We start from the raw sequence: 15830 nt of genomic DNA on the forward strand, positions 1-15830 counted from the left end.
TCATCCAAGTGTAATTCCACGCCCTGTTGGGAGCAGTTTGTTAATTGATTTTGGCCCATGTAATCCAGAGGCTGTATCCAGATGTTGCCTCTTTCATGTGTAAAACTCTGTGCTACTATGTGCTTAAATATCAAAGTGCAGCTGCTCAGCATATGAAATATTGTTGCCTAAAATGTCTAGCCTCAACCAGACTGAGTAAAATTCGATGACTGTTGCAACTGTAAGCCTTCCTGGGATTGCTAGTGTTTCTTATGCTCCTGCAAAAAGGAGCATACCCGTGATTTGCATTTCAGTCATTAGCCACTGAGCATGAATGTAACATCAGTCAAGCTGAAGTGCTTTGATAACTTAGGTCCTAACTTTAGAAGTTAAATATGAAGATCACTCATTCAGTTTGGCTTCCTGTGTTTTTCCAACAAAGCTTTAAGTAAGAAGGCTATACGTTGTATTACTGAAAATTGCACAGACTCCAGCCAAGGAAACTAATGCTAAAGCTAATATATCATTTTAGTGTAAGTTTAAATACTCATTTGAGTTCTGATATGTACAGAAGTCTTTGATTTGCCTGCAGGAGTTGAGCCTGTGACTTATGTAAAGTGGGAGGCTTTAGTGTTTAAGCTAAAGAACAAAGCCTGTTATCTCTATGGGCATATGATATGCTCCTGGTCCTTTCTGTGGACTAGCCATCAGTGGAGAACAAAGAGCTGTCCTGTGGATTTATAGGTCACATAAGTCTTCGTTTAAAAAGTCTTTGTTTAAAGTGGTGGTGTGAGTAGCATGATGAATCTGTGCATGGAGTGTATGAAAGGCAACCTTATTACCTTTTGTACTTGCTAATTACTTGTATTTATGGTACTGCAGAATAAGATACAGAAGCCTTGATGCTAAGTAAGCTTTTTATCCTCTCCCTTCTGTTTCTGTTTCAGAGGGAGTGACAGGTTTGAAAGAACTGGCCTTCCTCCGAGACCTGGCAGAGCAGAACTCGGTGAAGTACGGCGTTCCAGATCGAACAACCCTGCCTGTGATCAAGGGCAGCATGATGGTCCTAAACCAGCTGAGTAACCTGGAAACTACAGTTGGCCGCTTCTACACAAACCTCCCCAACCGAATGATCGACGAGGCGGTCTTCAGTCTGCCTTTCTCAGATGAAATGGGAGATGGTAAATACTTACATTGAATTTGGGTATAAAAATCAAAGAGAGATCATTGTATGTTGTCAGAAGTTTGCTGTCAGCTTCAGCACAGTTGGGCTGCGCCCAGCACTAGGTGGAACAGGAAGCCTGAGCTGGCTATCAGTGCCCCCAGCCAGGCTGGCAGTGAGGCCTAAGTGGAATTTAGTAGATGCTTTTTAGTGTCCTTAGGGTCAGTTTTTCCCTAGTCTGTGATTGCGTCCAGAAGAATACCTTCGTACAGCAGATGGCTGTAGTCTGATTCTCCCTTCAGTGTCTAATTCATGTTGACGAGGTGGAAGGCACATGAATCTGCCCTTTTACCTTAAAACTTGATGCCACTTTAACAAACTCTGTATGTTCAGCTTTACCAAATCTCACTGCTATATCCAGATGACAGAGAGACTCGAGGTTCTTGATATCAGTGGGTGTCAATGATAGATACCAGTGATATCTATCTAGATAAATGATAGATATCACTTGAAGGGTCAGTGCTGTAGGGTTTAGCCCTGCTTGGTATTGGGTAGCTCACCTGGCACTTCTCTAGGGCTGTTCTGAAAAGAATTGTTAAAAACATCACGATGGTGTTAGGGATTACACCGGTGATTTCATATTGTTCTGACAATGTAAAAAAAAAAAACCTCTGTAATTTGTTCATTCAAGACTTTGCATGTTCTTAGTGTTGGCTGCAGTTCTGTGATTCTGTAATAGTCGGGGTTATGCTGAATGGTTTTCAAAGGCACTCGAGTTTAGATTGGGTGTTTAGGCCCTAACCAAATTCAAGGCTATTCCAGAATAAATCTCCTCTGAGTCAGAATGCTTGCAACTTACTGTGTCTCCTAACATCAGCTTTCTCTCACAAAGCCATATCCAAGCATAATGGAAAATTTGAGTAAGGGAAGGATTAGAAATGGTGCAACGGAGAAGGTTTGTCTTGCATTAGCTTTAAGTATGCCTCAGTGTTTATTCATGCTGTATTTATAAATTGCTGAGTTTCCAAACAGTAATGGCATAGAAAGTACGAGAAGTAAGGTATTACCTCGAGTTCTTACCTCAGGCACATGAGGTGCTTCTCAAATCATTGTGTAATAATGAGAATAATTCCCAGTGTGGTGGCTTTGCTGGGATTTAGTTGAGCAGAAGAGGTGTAACATTGTGAATGCACAATTAGATGAGCAATAATTCATCTCTGTTGTTACTTTACAGGTATGAATCCTCCCTCTTACTTCTTCCTCCCTCTTTTTTTTTTTTTTTTTTGTAACTGTCTTAAATGACAGCATTGAAGGAACAAAATTAATATCATGTGAATGCATTTCTTAGTATAAGGTATCCATTTGTAGACTGACAAAAAAGCCCAAAACATTAAATGCACTCCATGCTTTAGTAAACTGATGGAATGTACCTCAGGGCACTATCAGAAACACAGAAAGTAAGTGGGGAGAGTGGCTAAAAGCAGCCCAACCCGACAAATAACCTGCTTGGCTTCCCTGCAGAAGCACCATTTTTGTTCATATTCCAGTAAGGAATGCTGTATAAAATTTGTCTAGCACTTTGTTATTTCGTAATTATTTGCTATATGATGTTTTTATGTTATTTGTCTCCTTCTAAGGCCTGATAATGACTGTAAGTAAACCGTGCTACTTTGGGAACCTGCTGCTAGGGATTGTTGGAGTGGATGTTAATCTTGCATATATCTTGGAAGATGTCACCTATTACCAGGACTCATTGGGTTCCTACACATTTCTCATTGATAATAAAGGTAATTTTTTTGGTTAAAATAATTTCTTCTATTCCCACTGAGGTCATTAGCCATCAAAAATACGTGCTTAATTCCTCACGTATCTGAATTGTCTGTAAGCAATGAGTGATAATGTTTATGAAAGGATTAACGGCGTGGTGCTCAGTTAGTTTTGCCTGAGAGCTGAGAGCCAGCTAGAATCATGGGTGGATTCATAACGTGAGATTTCTGTATGGGAGTTTTGATGTGGTAATGCTTACTGCTGCTTTAATCGTACACATGGAAAACCTTGAGTTTTCTGTGGTGTAGGGCAGAAGGCAGAGCTGGTGTACACGTATGTTCAGCTGTTTTCCTTTGGTCCCACATCGTGTTTTTTTTTGCCTGGCTCTTTGAACTGTTTTTCATTGGCAACTTAGGAAGTTCTTTGCAACCTTTTTGATAATGTTGCTATTTCGTTTACTTCTATTAACGTATAAAAATTAATCAGTGCTTGTACTTAATTACTGTATTAATTACTGGATTAGTTTTCTTTTTATTTCCTAAAAGTTTTCCCCTTGTGCTTAGTTGTTTCAGTGAGCTCAGTGCATGTCACTGTCTTTTATTTTTCAGGGTACACTCTTATGCACCCATCCCTTACCAGGCCCTACCTGCTGTCTGAACCACCCCTCCACACGGATATTATACATTATGAGAACATCCCAAAATTTGAGCTGGTGCGGCAGAACATCCTCAGGTATGGAATCTGGGATGCAAGTCTGAGCATTAGCAGTCCTTTGGGCACCAGAAGTAGTTTTAGAGGAGCATTCAGAGAACATAAAAAATGCAGAACTGTCCTGTTTTGATTTTTCGTCTGCAGCTAAGGAAAGCAAGCTTTCCACAGCCAATGTGGCAGATATTCTTTCTAAGCTCTCTTCCACCTCAGGAAGATTTTCCAATATTTTGTTTCAGTTCTTTATCCTTCATCTAATGAATTCTTGTTTTAGCTTCAGAGTTAAAACAGCTCCTCACTTTGAGCCTCCATCTTCCCTTCCTCACAATCAGATTGCATTCTGTTGAGTCTTTCTTAATTTAAATTTAAATTGACAGTAAATGAAGACTGATGGGTCAGGCAATGGCAAGTGGTCATCACGTGCTATATGAAGCCACAGAACAGAAATTGAAATGTTTTTTGCTTTTGCTGCAAAAGATTTTTCTCAAAACGTGGTGATAGGCGAACATCCTTTTTGTTCACTTAAGGCAGATAACAGCTGACCTCTTCAGAGCTTCCAGTATTTTTTATGAACATACTGGTTAGGAGCTTTCCCAGTGTGTAATGAAATGCTGGATGCTGTTTTTCCCACTGTAGCATTCCCCTGGGCAGCCAGATCATTACAGTCCCTGTGAACTCCTCACTGTCCTGGCATGTAAACAAACTGAGAGAAGTTGGGAAAGAGGCCTACAATGTCAGCTATGCCTGGAAAATGGTAAGTGCATGGGTGGCACTGAGTAAGTTAATGTTTAGAAGAGCATAGGAATATATTGAATATAGTGAAGTACAAAATATTGCTGTGGTCTTTGATTCTTCAGTTTAATTTTTGAACGTATTTGAACACTAATCTTGACCCTGGGATTAAAACAGAGCGTAAAATTAAATGTAATTCAGGTGAATTTTACTGATGCCAGAAATAATTGGCTACTTCTTTGTGCCAGGGTACTTGTGGATCATTTCACAGCGTTAAGTTAAATACAGCCTTAAGTTAAATACAGCCTTAAAGATTAAGCTGAGCAGTTTTAACAGATTAAATCTGTCACTGGATAACAGAAGTTCACAGAGGAGGCTAATGTTATAATGCTACACTGAATACCAAACACCCCTACTGAGCAGTTGGGCAAGTTTTGCCATTCTGTTGTACTACGGAGTACTTAAATATACACAAACCAATAAAGCATGTGACCCATGCAGTACACGATTAAGAATGATAAAATCTCTGGAGTTAAATTGTCAGTATTCCTCCTAATGGGAGTACCAGTGTGTATTTGTCACCTGTGAAGCTGAACCCTGGCCTCTGCTGATGACTCTCCAGTAAGTATCTATAAAACAGTGTTAGAAATGATTGTTGATGAAGCAACAAAATGAAGGTCTGGGTGACTTGCTCATGTTTTCCAGGTTCAGGACACGTCCTTTATTCTGTGTGTTGTGGTGATACAACCAGAAATACCTGTGAAGCAACTTAAGAATCTCAACACTGTCCCCAGCAGCAAGCTCCTGTACCACCGCCTGGATCTGCTGGGCCAGCCAAACGCCTGTCTGCACTTCAAGCAGCTGGCAACTTTAGGTAGAGCTCTCATGTGTGCTTCTGTAGAGTGTGGCAGCAGAAAGTCAGACTGTGCTCATAAAATGCTCGCAGTGTCATCCTCTTGAGGGACATTTTTCTCCAGGGCTGATTCTCTAATCAGCTATACCCATTGGTCTGTTCTCTCCGTTGATCAGAACTAACTTTTCTCACTGGAGAGCACTTGAGTGGATGAGTGCAGTGGGGCTGGGGAGGAGGTCACAGCACTATCAGTCTTGCTTAATGGAATTCCCAGAAAGTGGAGTGGGGAGGGGGAAAGATAGCTCACTAAGTTCTGTCCTCTTGGCTGCAAAATAACTTACTGACATCATTCCATGATTAGTTCTGTGAATATATCCTAAGAACATAGATTTATTTTTTTTAGATATATATAAGTTGCAAGCATTTACACTTTAGTAAAAAAAGCCTAAGATCAGTACTTAAATCTGTGCTATTTTATAAGAAGTTCTGAATTAACTGCTTTTGTTTGTAGCAAAGCTTGAGGGGTCTCATGGTGCATTAGATCCTCAGTTGTGTTTTCTTATCTGTGTTGCAGTGCCACAAATTGCTAAGTACGATTAGACTGGAGAAGTAATAGAGGCATTTCCAAAGGAAACCTACAGAAATTGCTTTGTCAGTCGTTTAAAATACAGAGTTTTTTCTTTCTTCCTTTAATGTGGTGCCTATCTTGATTGCCTTATATCCAGAAAGATAAGATATAAATAGAAAATACCCCCAAAAACATGGTATTAAGCTGACAAGTGGAAAAACTTCATACAAAGCAAAATGCAGTCATATCAGAATATTTGGTCTGGGAAGCAGATGAAGGCCTATGTCAGAAGTTCATAAGTGATGGCTGCAGTACACATGGTTCCTGGATGTGTGGTGATGTGTTTTAGAGGAATGTGAGTAAAAGCAGATCGCTTACTCCAGTGATTTATTTTTTTTCCTGTGGAGACCATTATGTACTGAGAAATTGGGTTCCATGGGTCAGATTTTCTGAAAAGATGTTCTTCTCAACCTTCATCATCATTTTTCTTTTAAAAAGAAAAAGCTCTCAGGTATTACACTTTCTGCACAATGGACATTTACTTTCTGATCTGTTCTGAAAAACAGCCCAGCCAACTGCACGTTTCTTGGTGAGCTTCCTCTTCTGCTCTTATAATTCTGTTTGTTCTTTAGCTGGAACTGAAAGTTGCTCTTTTGTGTTTTCTTCTGCCATAGCCAATCTAAACATGGATAATTAATCTCTACCTCTTTATCACAAAGTCTTGTTCTCTTCATGGAAACCAACTTCTGTAGGTTTTCAAAAAATAACAATTACAAGTTATTTGGACTTTGAGAACGAGGGCACTGGAATCTACCAAATAACCCATAGAGATCGGAGTGAGTGGATAACTTTGTCACTTCTGTGTTTGAAATGAGAAGGGTAGTTCACCAACAGTAAGCAAGTAAGCACGCTCTGTTGGGTTGAGCTGGCTTTAGGCTTTGGAGTTTGTGGTGTTATTTGCCATGAGAGCTGAAGTCCCACAGTGTTGTGTATCCCTTGCCATGTGGTGCTGCATCAACTACCCATCCTTTGTTTTGTGCAGCATTTGAGGGCTTAGGAATGCAGATGCTTGATATAGGACCATGCTTTCATAGGACCAGCTCTGGCTGGGTGAGGACAGGATGATGACTGCTGAGTTCCTCCAGCTCTTGCTCTGCCTCCTTCTGGGTTTGCTTTCAAGAGGAATAAAGAGCACAACTCGTGTAATTCTTCCACATATCCTCAGACAGAACACCACAAATCAGATACCCTTTCATGGCATGAAGACGTTTACAATGTAGTACATCCAATTCACTGTCCTTAACTTTCTAATATCTTGCTCTTTTCAGAAAGCCCTACAGTAATGCTCTCTGCGGGCAGCTTCTCTTCTCCTTATGAACATCTCAGCCAGCCCGAGACGAAGCGGATGGTGGAGCACTACACGGCGTACCTCAGCGACAACACGCGCCTGATTGCTAATCCTGGCCTTAAGGTACATCCTTGCTGTTGGCCACACTTCTGTCCCTGCTTTCTTCCCAGCTTGGGCCTTTGGCTTGACCTCCTGTGTGCTCAGCTCATGCTACATTCATCCCAGAGGGCAGTACCTGAATGCGGTACCTGCATTTATTTCCTGATGCTCTTAGGGCTATAGGGTGGTAATGGTGTTTTGGAGTGGTGTCCTTGTGCCTGGAGGGGTGGCTGTGGGCCTCAAGGAACAGAGAGAGGACGGAGCATCTTCCCCCAGGAGGCCGAGAAAAAAAGTTGATGAGCAGCTATTGAAATAAACGTGAGAATAAATAAGGCTGCAGAAAATTCCAAGTGGAAATTATTTTGGTGTTCTTAGGCATGTAAATGTGAAAACTCTATTCTTTTTTTCTGCAAGCAGAGCGCTGTTTTTATTTACCTGAATTAAAAAAGCCACAGAGGTAATGACAACGACATTTCATTATAATAAGCTTTTCCTTTGCTTGGAATGTGCCGGATCCGTCTGGTGTGAGAAGACTTTAAACAAGTAATTGAGTTTAGATGATCTCTGATGGAGCTTTAGGAAACCCCACGAGCAGCTTATTATCTTTTCATGCAAGTCTTAGAGGAACCCTGCTAGGTCTGCCTTTGTTTTGCAGTTCTCTGTCAGAAATGAAGTAATGGCTACCAGTCACGTCACAGATGAATGGATGACACAAATGGAAATGAGTAGTTATGAACAGTTGAACAGTTATATTGTGCGCCGTTACATAGCAACCCCCAATGGGGTGCTCCGAATTTACCCCGGTTCCCTCATGGACAAAGCATTTGATCCCACCAGGAGACAATGGTGAGTTTTAGGGTTCTGTTATCAAAGCTTCGGATAATCTGGTCGGGCAATGAGGAAAAGATTTGGTATCGGTTTCATAGCCTGGGTTGTTACGGTCAGCTGTAAACTGCTTAAGTAGAAATGTTGTCATCGTGGGTGAAAGGCTGCATGCGTACACACAACTGCTTAGAGCCTCTCTTGCTTCTCATTCCAACCCCTTTATTTTAAATGATAGCTTCTGTTTCATATCTCTGCTATAGCAGATGGGAATATATTCAGAAAATGAGCATCTCCTGCAGGGATTCACTAATTCAGCTCTCAGAAGTGTTTTCAGCTCCTTGTGCCTTCTTTGGCTGTGAATATTTCAGTCCTCTTGTTTGTTTGTTTGCAGTGGGTTCCATCGCTGATGTAAAATAGGAATCGGCTGGCTTGTCTGCAAGCTATTAATTATGCACTAGCAGCTGATTTGGAGAAAATATTTGTATACTTTACAAATGAGAGCCTGAGACTGATGAGCAGTGTGTTGTGACACGTGCTTTGTTGGAAGCAGGCAGCCAGGTGCTGCCCTGCTGTGACTCTGAGTGAGCCCCTGGGTGGTTGCGATGCCTCCAGCTGCACACAGGGGCTCGTGCTGGAGCTCCTCAACCCGCTTTTCCCCTGAAAAATCATTTCCCCTCATTTTGATTTTTTTCCTCAGGTTCTCTTCCTCTTTGTCGTTGCCTATGTTTTTACTGACAGAGAAAGTGATGGAATATTGCTCTGTTTTTGCAGTGAGACAAGGGATTGTAAAGGCTTCTCATTTTCATTCTTGATGCAACATCAGACAAAAGCCACCTTTTTATTTAGAAGTCAGTCAGGCTGCTTGTGCAGTGCAGCACAGCCCTGTAAGCTGGTGTTCTGGGCAGAGGAAAGCGAGGTGACAGCTTTTTCATACACTAAAGCATTTTCAGCAGTTAAAACGTTTCATAAATCGTGCTTAGGAACTTGTTTAGTGTTAAGAAACATGAATTTGGTAGCACATCGTTGTCAGTGTGCAGAATTTAATGATTGACTGCATTTCTACAAAATCAAAGATATGGTCTTAAATTTTGAAGTAACAATTTCTCCCTAATTACCAATGTTTCTTTTGCTTCTCTTAGGTACTTGCATGCAGTGGCCAATCCAGGGCTAATTACCTTTACTGGTCCTTATTTAGATGTAGGAGGGGCAGGCTACGTCGTTACCATCAGTCACACCATTCACTCTTCCAGGTAAATTGTGTTTCCAGGTTTGTGTCAAGTAAGAATATTCTCAATTATCTTCTAAAGAGATCTATTTTGGATAGGAGAGAAATAGACTGAGTGACAGCTGTGTGAACTGAAAACCAACCTGGTTTTAAAGTGCGTTTGACAAAATGTAATATAACCTTGTGTAGATTCACTGGAAATAGGATATCCCTGGGATAGGAATAGGTTTATATTGAGAAGGAGGCTTTAGTGTATGAATCATAAGAGCATACAGAAAGAGTGAGGATGTGCTGCTGGATGACTGTGTGATGAAACTTCACATATATAAGGTGGGAATTGAGGAGAGGGAGGACTGCTTCATTGGGAGGTCTGGGACTGCTGGGGTCAAGACAGTCTCTGAATTTGAGGAAGCTTGCTGAAGTTATGCACACATAAGAGTTGCATGCACCGTGGTGGTGCTTGGAAGGGAATAAGGTGAAAGCAGATCTACCAAACTGCCAGCGGAGGCCAGCCCAGCAAAACTGCTTTCTTAAAAGTCAGTTTGTGCATTTCTGTGGGAGTTCAGGAGTTTGGGCAATGTGAGAAAAAGTCTGTAAGCATTAAACTGCACTTACATGACTGCTGAAAACGTCAGAATGAAAACAGCAGCCTTTGCCTTTGGGGTTAAAGCACCACATGTAGCTAAAGGAACGTCACAGCCGTATAGGAAGAAGCATATTCATTGATGTTTCCCATGGTTTAAAAAAAGGAAGTGGAAAATGCTAACATACCTTCCTTTAGAGTCAGTCAGGAGAATTTCTGTGTTTCCATCATTCTCATGCAGTTAGTATTACTGCAGACCTTGTCAGTGCTGAAGTGACCCTTTCCTCCAGGACTAGACTTTGTTTCACCTCTCTCCTGCCAGGCTCCCAGCATAAGGAGGGGTTCATTTTGAGATGTAAGGTGCTTAAAGGAGTTTGGTGGGTAGAATATGTACTAAATCATACTGTAATAAACGCTCCCAGGATTCCAAAATACTCAGGTTTCTGTACGGAAGCTCTTCACTGAGCAAATGGCTTCTATCTAAAAGCTGACTGATAAGGAGGTGAATTCTAACACTGCACTGATAAATCCAGATCTCAGAGCCAGCAGAGTTTGGGAAGTTTTTCTGTTCTTGGACACATCTGGGCTCCAATTGAGGTTTTCCAGCAGACATCATCTGCCTCTTCTTTGTCAGGAGCAGCAGTGCCTAATGCCTGTGTGATGCTTTTCACAGAGAGATTTCTTCAAGGGAAATAAGCGCTTTTGTAAGAAGAGAAGTGCACTTAATCAAAATTCTGATTTTTATTTAGAGAGAGGTATTCCAGCTGGCTTTAGGAACGTAGAGGTTGCATGGGTTATTAGAACATGATTAACGAAGAGTTAAATGAAGTTTGACAGGTGTAAGTGTGATTCCTGGGTAAATATGACCTCTAAAGCTTATAGTCACGTGCAGTTATAATCCCTAAAGAAAAAAAAAGGGGGGGGGGGGAAGAAGAGGATCAGTGCAGTAAATAGATTTACTTGTTAGAAACAGCTGTGTGGGTTTCAATAACATTAATTTGTCTGGAATAGCCATTTCATGTACATCTTCCTTCTTCTTTAGAGTCTGGGAATAGAAGACTCATGCAAGAAGTTACTTAATGCAGCTTGCATCAGTAAACCACTGTACAATCACAGTACTGATGGTGAGGAACGTTAAAAAGCTGAGACTGAGCAAAATTAGCAATCCTTTACCATTATAGAGCTATAAGAAAATATACTTCCATGCATCAGCCTGAGAATGGCTTGTAGGCTTTGATGTATCAGTTGCTAAGGCGACTGAGTGCATTCCTGAATTGATAGAAATAGGCACATGAACACATCTTCAGTGTGAGCAAAATACTGCAATGCACAGCAGCCCTTCCTGCTGCTGTCCATAAGCATCCACAGAAGCATCCACAGAGACTTCATGTCCTGCACTTCCCCTAAATGTTTGTTCTGTAGTTGCCCTACATTGGAGGGAAAATAGCAAATCAAAACATGATGGGGGATCTGCAGTCCTAGTTTGTGTTGTGAAGTCAGAGATGGAAGATGCATGGTGATTGGATTTAAACTGATTTATTGGTGTGCATTGACTATTTCATTTAGAAAGCAAAGAGTAGATTGATAAGAGATTGTTCTCTTTATTTACAGTTACTGTGCCTGCTCATCTAGATGTGGTCAGAGCGAACTGAGCTTCAGTGTGTAGGTATGGATTTGATTTGGTGTTTTACATGCTTTTTTTTCCCCCTTGTTCTGCAGTGCACAGATGTCTTCGGGGCATTCGGTGGCTGTGATGGGCATTGACTTCACCCTGCGGTACTTCTACAAAGTTCTCATGGACCTGCTGCCAGTTTGTAACCAAGATGGAGGAAACAAAATCAGGTAAGCCTTTTCTGTCTGTTTGTACTTATCTTCACAGTTCCGTTCTGTTTTTCTTGGACCCGATAACCCACTGGTACTTCCCATCCTGTCTTACTGTGGAATTCTATTACATTCATAGAATGATAGAACCATAGAATGGCCTGGGTTGAAAAGGACCACAGTGCTCATCCAGTTCCAACCCCCTGCTATGTGCAGGGTCACCAAGACCAGGCTGCCCAGAGCCACTCCAGCCTGGCCTTGAATGCCTCCAGGGATGGGGCATCCACAGCCTCCTTGGGCAACGATGTCTGTTCTCTGATTTGCACTAGAACTTATGCTTGTTCTTCTCCTAAAGACTATGTGGACTTTTTGTTGCTTAAGATCAAGATCATGAGCAAAGAAAACAGTCATTGATAGTGCAAAAATGAAGATTTCCATTGACTGTATTTAGGCTTCACTGAAACCCTGGGTCAAAACAAAGCAAAAAGCCAGAACAGCTTTATTAAATGAACACTCTTCTGTTCTCTTCTACTTGTTTTCATTTGGGGCTGCCCTGGCTATCTCTTTTTGGGGACAGTGACCTACCTAGTTACTGCGAGCAGTCAATATTCACACATAATAATGATAAGTCCAGCTCTATTCATTTTAACAATTTTTATTAACAATTTTAATAATTTAATAATAACAATTTTAACAATTATTATTAAAATATACTTTTGCTGTATTTTTAAAAACCACCTAGCACAGCACTAGTTGCAAGAGGTCCAGTTTCATCTGGAGCAGCTAATTTTAGTTTGACCTGTGTGAATGGAATTGTTCCTTTTTCCTTGGCCTTTAAAAAATCTTGAGGTTGGGGAAAGACTCTAGTTTGGATCTGGTGTAATGTGATAACATGGTTTGGGCATTGTTGTTGTTTCTTTGTTTTTAAACTCTAAATTTGAGAAGGGAAGTGGTTTTCTGTCATCCTCCTGGTTCTTTTCTGGTTTGGGTGTTTTTTGTATATCTTATTGTGTTTAAAATGCGTATCAGGATTTCTGGTTTGGCATTCTTTTTTTTTTTTCCTTCTCCAGTTAAAAGCTGTTAATAATAAAAGAATCAGATAGTTTTCTCTGTCCTGCATTCTCTAAGTTGGAATTTTCAAGCATATTATTATATGCATCTTAGATAATATTATAATGTAGAAGCTGGAGCTAATGCTTAGAGCCTTTCCATAAATACTTGCAGGTATCAAGAGATATCAGTTCCAACTACTTGGCAGGAATTCGTTCATTTTAGAATGGATCTCTGCAAAGCTTTTCTCTGTATTATTCTAGTCACATGCCTATTAGTTCTCCTGTTTTCTTCAACATCTTGAAAATGTTACATGGGAAGACATAAGATCCACAACATGAGTTTCTAATGCAAACCCCTGTAAGTTTGATGGAATAAAGAATTTTAAAAAAAAAAAAGAAACAAAACTTTAAAATGTTTTGCTGACTCTGTTGTAGACCTTGGGTAGCGTTGAGTGGCCACAGTAACCACCTCCCCTTGGGAAACTGATGGGCATTGCTGGAAAGGGAAAGAAACAGTTGGGGAGGCTGTGAATGATGCTCAAGTGTTTTCTCTGGGGTGGGATGTCATTTTAATGAGTGTAAAACCTCTCTTTAATTAGTAAGGAAGTCTAAAGGAAGGCTGTTTGCTCTTCTTGCCATGGGCAGGTGCTTTATCATGGAGGACAGAGGGTATCTGGTGGCACACCCAACACTCATCGATCCCAAAGGACACGCGCCAGTAGAGCAACAGCATATTACACACAAGGTCTGGCTTCTTCTTCTTTAGTCTGTTCTTACCTCTTCCAGCTTCTGAAGTGGGAAGGACTGCAGAGAAGTTGCTGTTTGTGACCGATCTGAAAGGCATAAAATCCTATGGTTTTTTTCACTCAGGAGCCCTTGGTAGCAAATGACATTCTTAACCACCCAAATTTTGTCAAGAAGAACCTCTGCAACAGCTTCAGTGACAGAACAGTTCAGCGGTTTTATAAATTCAATACCAGCCTAGTGGTAAGTGTGTTGTTTTTTGTTTTGTTTTGTTTTTAGTTATTATTTTGCTTTTGAATGTACTTTGGTTGGGTTGGGTTTCTTTTGGTGGTAACAGGAACTCTTGCCAGGATCAGCAGACATGAGTCTAAGCCAGCCTGCTGTGTGGGTTGGCCTCTGTTCACCCACATCCAAACATGAAATCAGTGATCCGGGCTGCACAAATAGTTCTCGCTTGAGAAGTCAGTTGACACACAAGGGATTACGGATGGGCAGCTGTGGTTGATGTCTGCAAAGCCTAGTCCAGCAAAAAGGAAGAGAGCTTTCTTAGGCAAGAAAACAGATGTTTTTACTGATGAAATGTTCATGAGCATTTTCAGAATATCACTCGTCGGACTGCAGACTGGAGGTGTGGATTCCCCTTGTGCTCAGCCACGCTTAGAGGTCCAAGCCAGGGTCTGTCATCTCTTGCTGTATGATGAATGCTGACTGCAGTGCCACAAATCCACCCTTGCAAGATAACTGCAGAATTACTGAAAAGATATTAAGCTCTGTGGGAGAAGTTGTTCTTTAAATAATACTTTTCAATGTTTAATGAGAAGGTGGGAAACGAGTGTCAGAAATATTTGAAAATTATGTCAGAATACATTGGTTTATGTCAGGCAGACTTAAACGTTTCCCCACATTTGAAATGCAAAGTAGAAAGCGTATTACTCTAAAGGAAACTGTATGGGACAGAGCAAACCCTTAAGGCTGTGCAAAGCGGAATCAGAAGGGAATTGGCCTAGCAAGTAGATCACAGCTGTACAACGATGGTTACAAACTTAAGTGTATTTTTTCCATCCTCAGCAAAATCCTTCCACCTTGTAGTAGTCTGGAAGATGAACAAAACACAACAGGTTGTTAAACAGTTGTATATAACAGCCTCTTATTTCTAAAGGCGAGTCTCTGTACGTTTGTGCTCCCTCTGCTCTGCGTGTTTCCGAAGGAGAAAAGACTGAAGCTCCCTAAGGACTGGTTTTCTTGCTGTGCCATTAACAGCTTGTTTTTCCTTAGGGAGATCTGACAAACCTTGTGCACGGCAGCCACTGCTCCAAGTACAGGCTGACAAGAATACCGGGCACCAATGCCTTCGTGGGCATCGTCAATGAGACCTGTGATTCACTTGCTTTCTGCGCCTGCAGCATGGTGGACAGGCTGTGTCTGAACTGCCACAGGTCAGCTGGAGATATGGCACAAGCGGGCATTTATGGTGTGGTTCTTATAACCTGCTGATTTGATAAGTTAAATGAAAACATGGAGTGCAAAACTGAAGTGAAAACAAAATTTACCCGTGCTGTTTGTAGGAGATGTGGTGATTTAGCATTCCTTTAGTCTTTTAATCTGTATTGTCACTATATTAAGGGTAGTTTATTCTTGACGTGTTCATATGTCATGTGTGGATAAGGTTTAAGACCACAACTGATTTAGTTTGTCAGGGGGAGTTAGCTGTGGATCAGCCCCTTTGTTCTGGCATATTAATACCCACAATTTTATACGAGTTGATGTGTAGTTTTTCATCGTGGGGGTCCCAGCGACTGCAGGAGATTATGGCTACACCATATGTTTGTTCCACTGGAAAGAAGGATCCTTACATCTGGCTCTCAGACTTGCCTGGGGCTGTCTGCTTTTTCAATTTCAGTGGGTGGGTAACTGATCGGGGAGGTTCAGTTAGTGCATTGTCCTCAACCCCAGCACAGAATAGGAACAATCCCTGCATTCCCCAGGGTAAGAGAAAGGACACCAAGCAGCTTTCTCCATGGTGAGCAGCCCTTACGCAGCTGCACTGTGGGGTTAAGATTGCAGTGATGTCTAATGCGTTGTTTTTTTGTTTTTTGTCTCTCAAGAATGGAGCAGAATGAATGTGAATGCCCATGTGAGTGCCCTCTGGAGGTAAACGAATGCACAGGCAACCTCACAAATGCTGAGAGCAGGTGAGAGCAACCGGCGTGTAGTGAAAGTTAACAGAATAAAGTGTTTGCTCATGCTAACCAGGATAAATATACAGCACTGTTCAGGGTAATTAAGCATATGATTTGTAATGGGTAAAGGTGATACATTTTTCATTACTTGACTGCAGCTTCTAATACAAGGCTTTTCTTTTTG

General features: G+C 41.3%; 1 protein-coding gene across 1 annotated transcript in view; it reads left to right on the top strand.

The window, feature by feature from the left end:
- The window catches only part of CACHD1 (cache domain containing 1), a 48850-nt gene that overhangs the window by 23679 nt on the left and 9341 nt on the right, over window positions 1–15830 (top strand). The window contains exons 7-19 of the mRNA XM_010716040.2: window positions 927–1160; window positions 2779–2928; window positions 3517–3640; window positions 4253–4370; window positions 5054–5222; window positions 7098–7240; window positions 7872–8062; window positions 9181–9291; window positions 11569–11691; window positions 13368–13467; window positions 13593–13709; window positions 14742–14902; window positions 15572–15658. Of these exons, the coding sequence (XP_010714342.1) occupies window positions 927–1160; window positions 2779–2928; window positions 3517–3640; window positions 4253–4370; window positions 5054–5222; window positions 7098–7240; window positions 7872–8062; window positions 9181–9291; window positions 11569–11691; window positions 13368–13467; window positions 13593–13709; window positions 14742–14902; window positions 15572–15658 (1828 nt within the window). The remainder of the gene's footprint in view (window positions 1–926; window positions 1161–2778; window positions 2929–3516; window positions 3641–4252; window positions 4371–5053; window positions 5223–7097; window positions 7241–7871; window positions 8063–9180; window positions 9292–11568; window positions 11692–13367; window positions 13468–13592; window positions 13710–14741; window positions 14903–15571; window positions 15659–15830) is intronic.

Source organism: Meleagris gallopavo, chromosome 10 (genome assembly GCF_000146605.3).
Source record: "Meleagris gallopavo isolate NT-WF06-2002-E0010 breed Aviagen turkey brand Nicholas breeding stock chromosome 10, Turkey_5.1, whole genome shotgun sequence".
In the NCBI taxonomy this organism is placed as follows: Eukaryota; Metazoa; Chordata; class Aves; order Galliformes; family Phasianidae; genus Meleagris; species Meleagris gallopavo.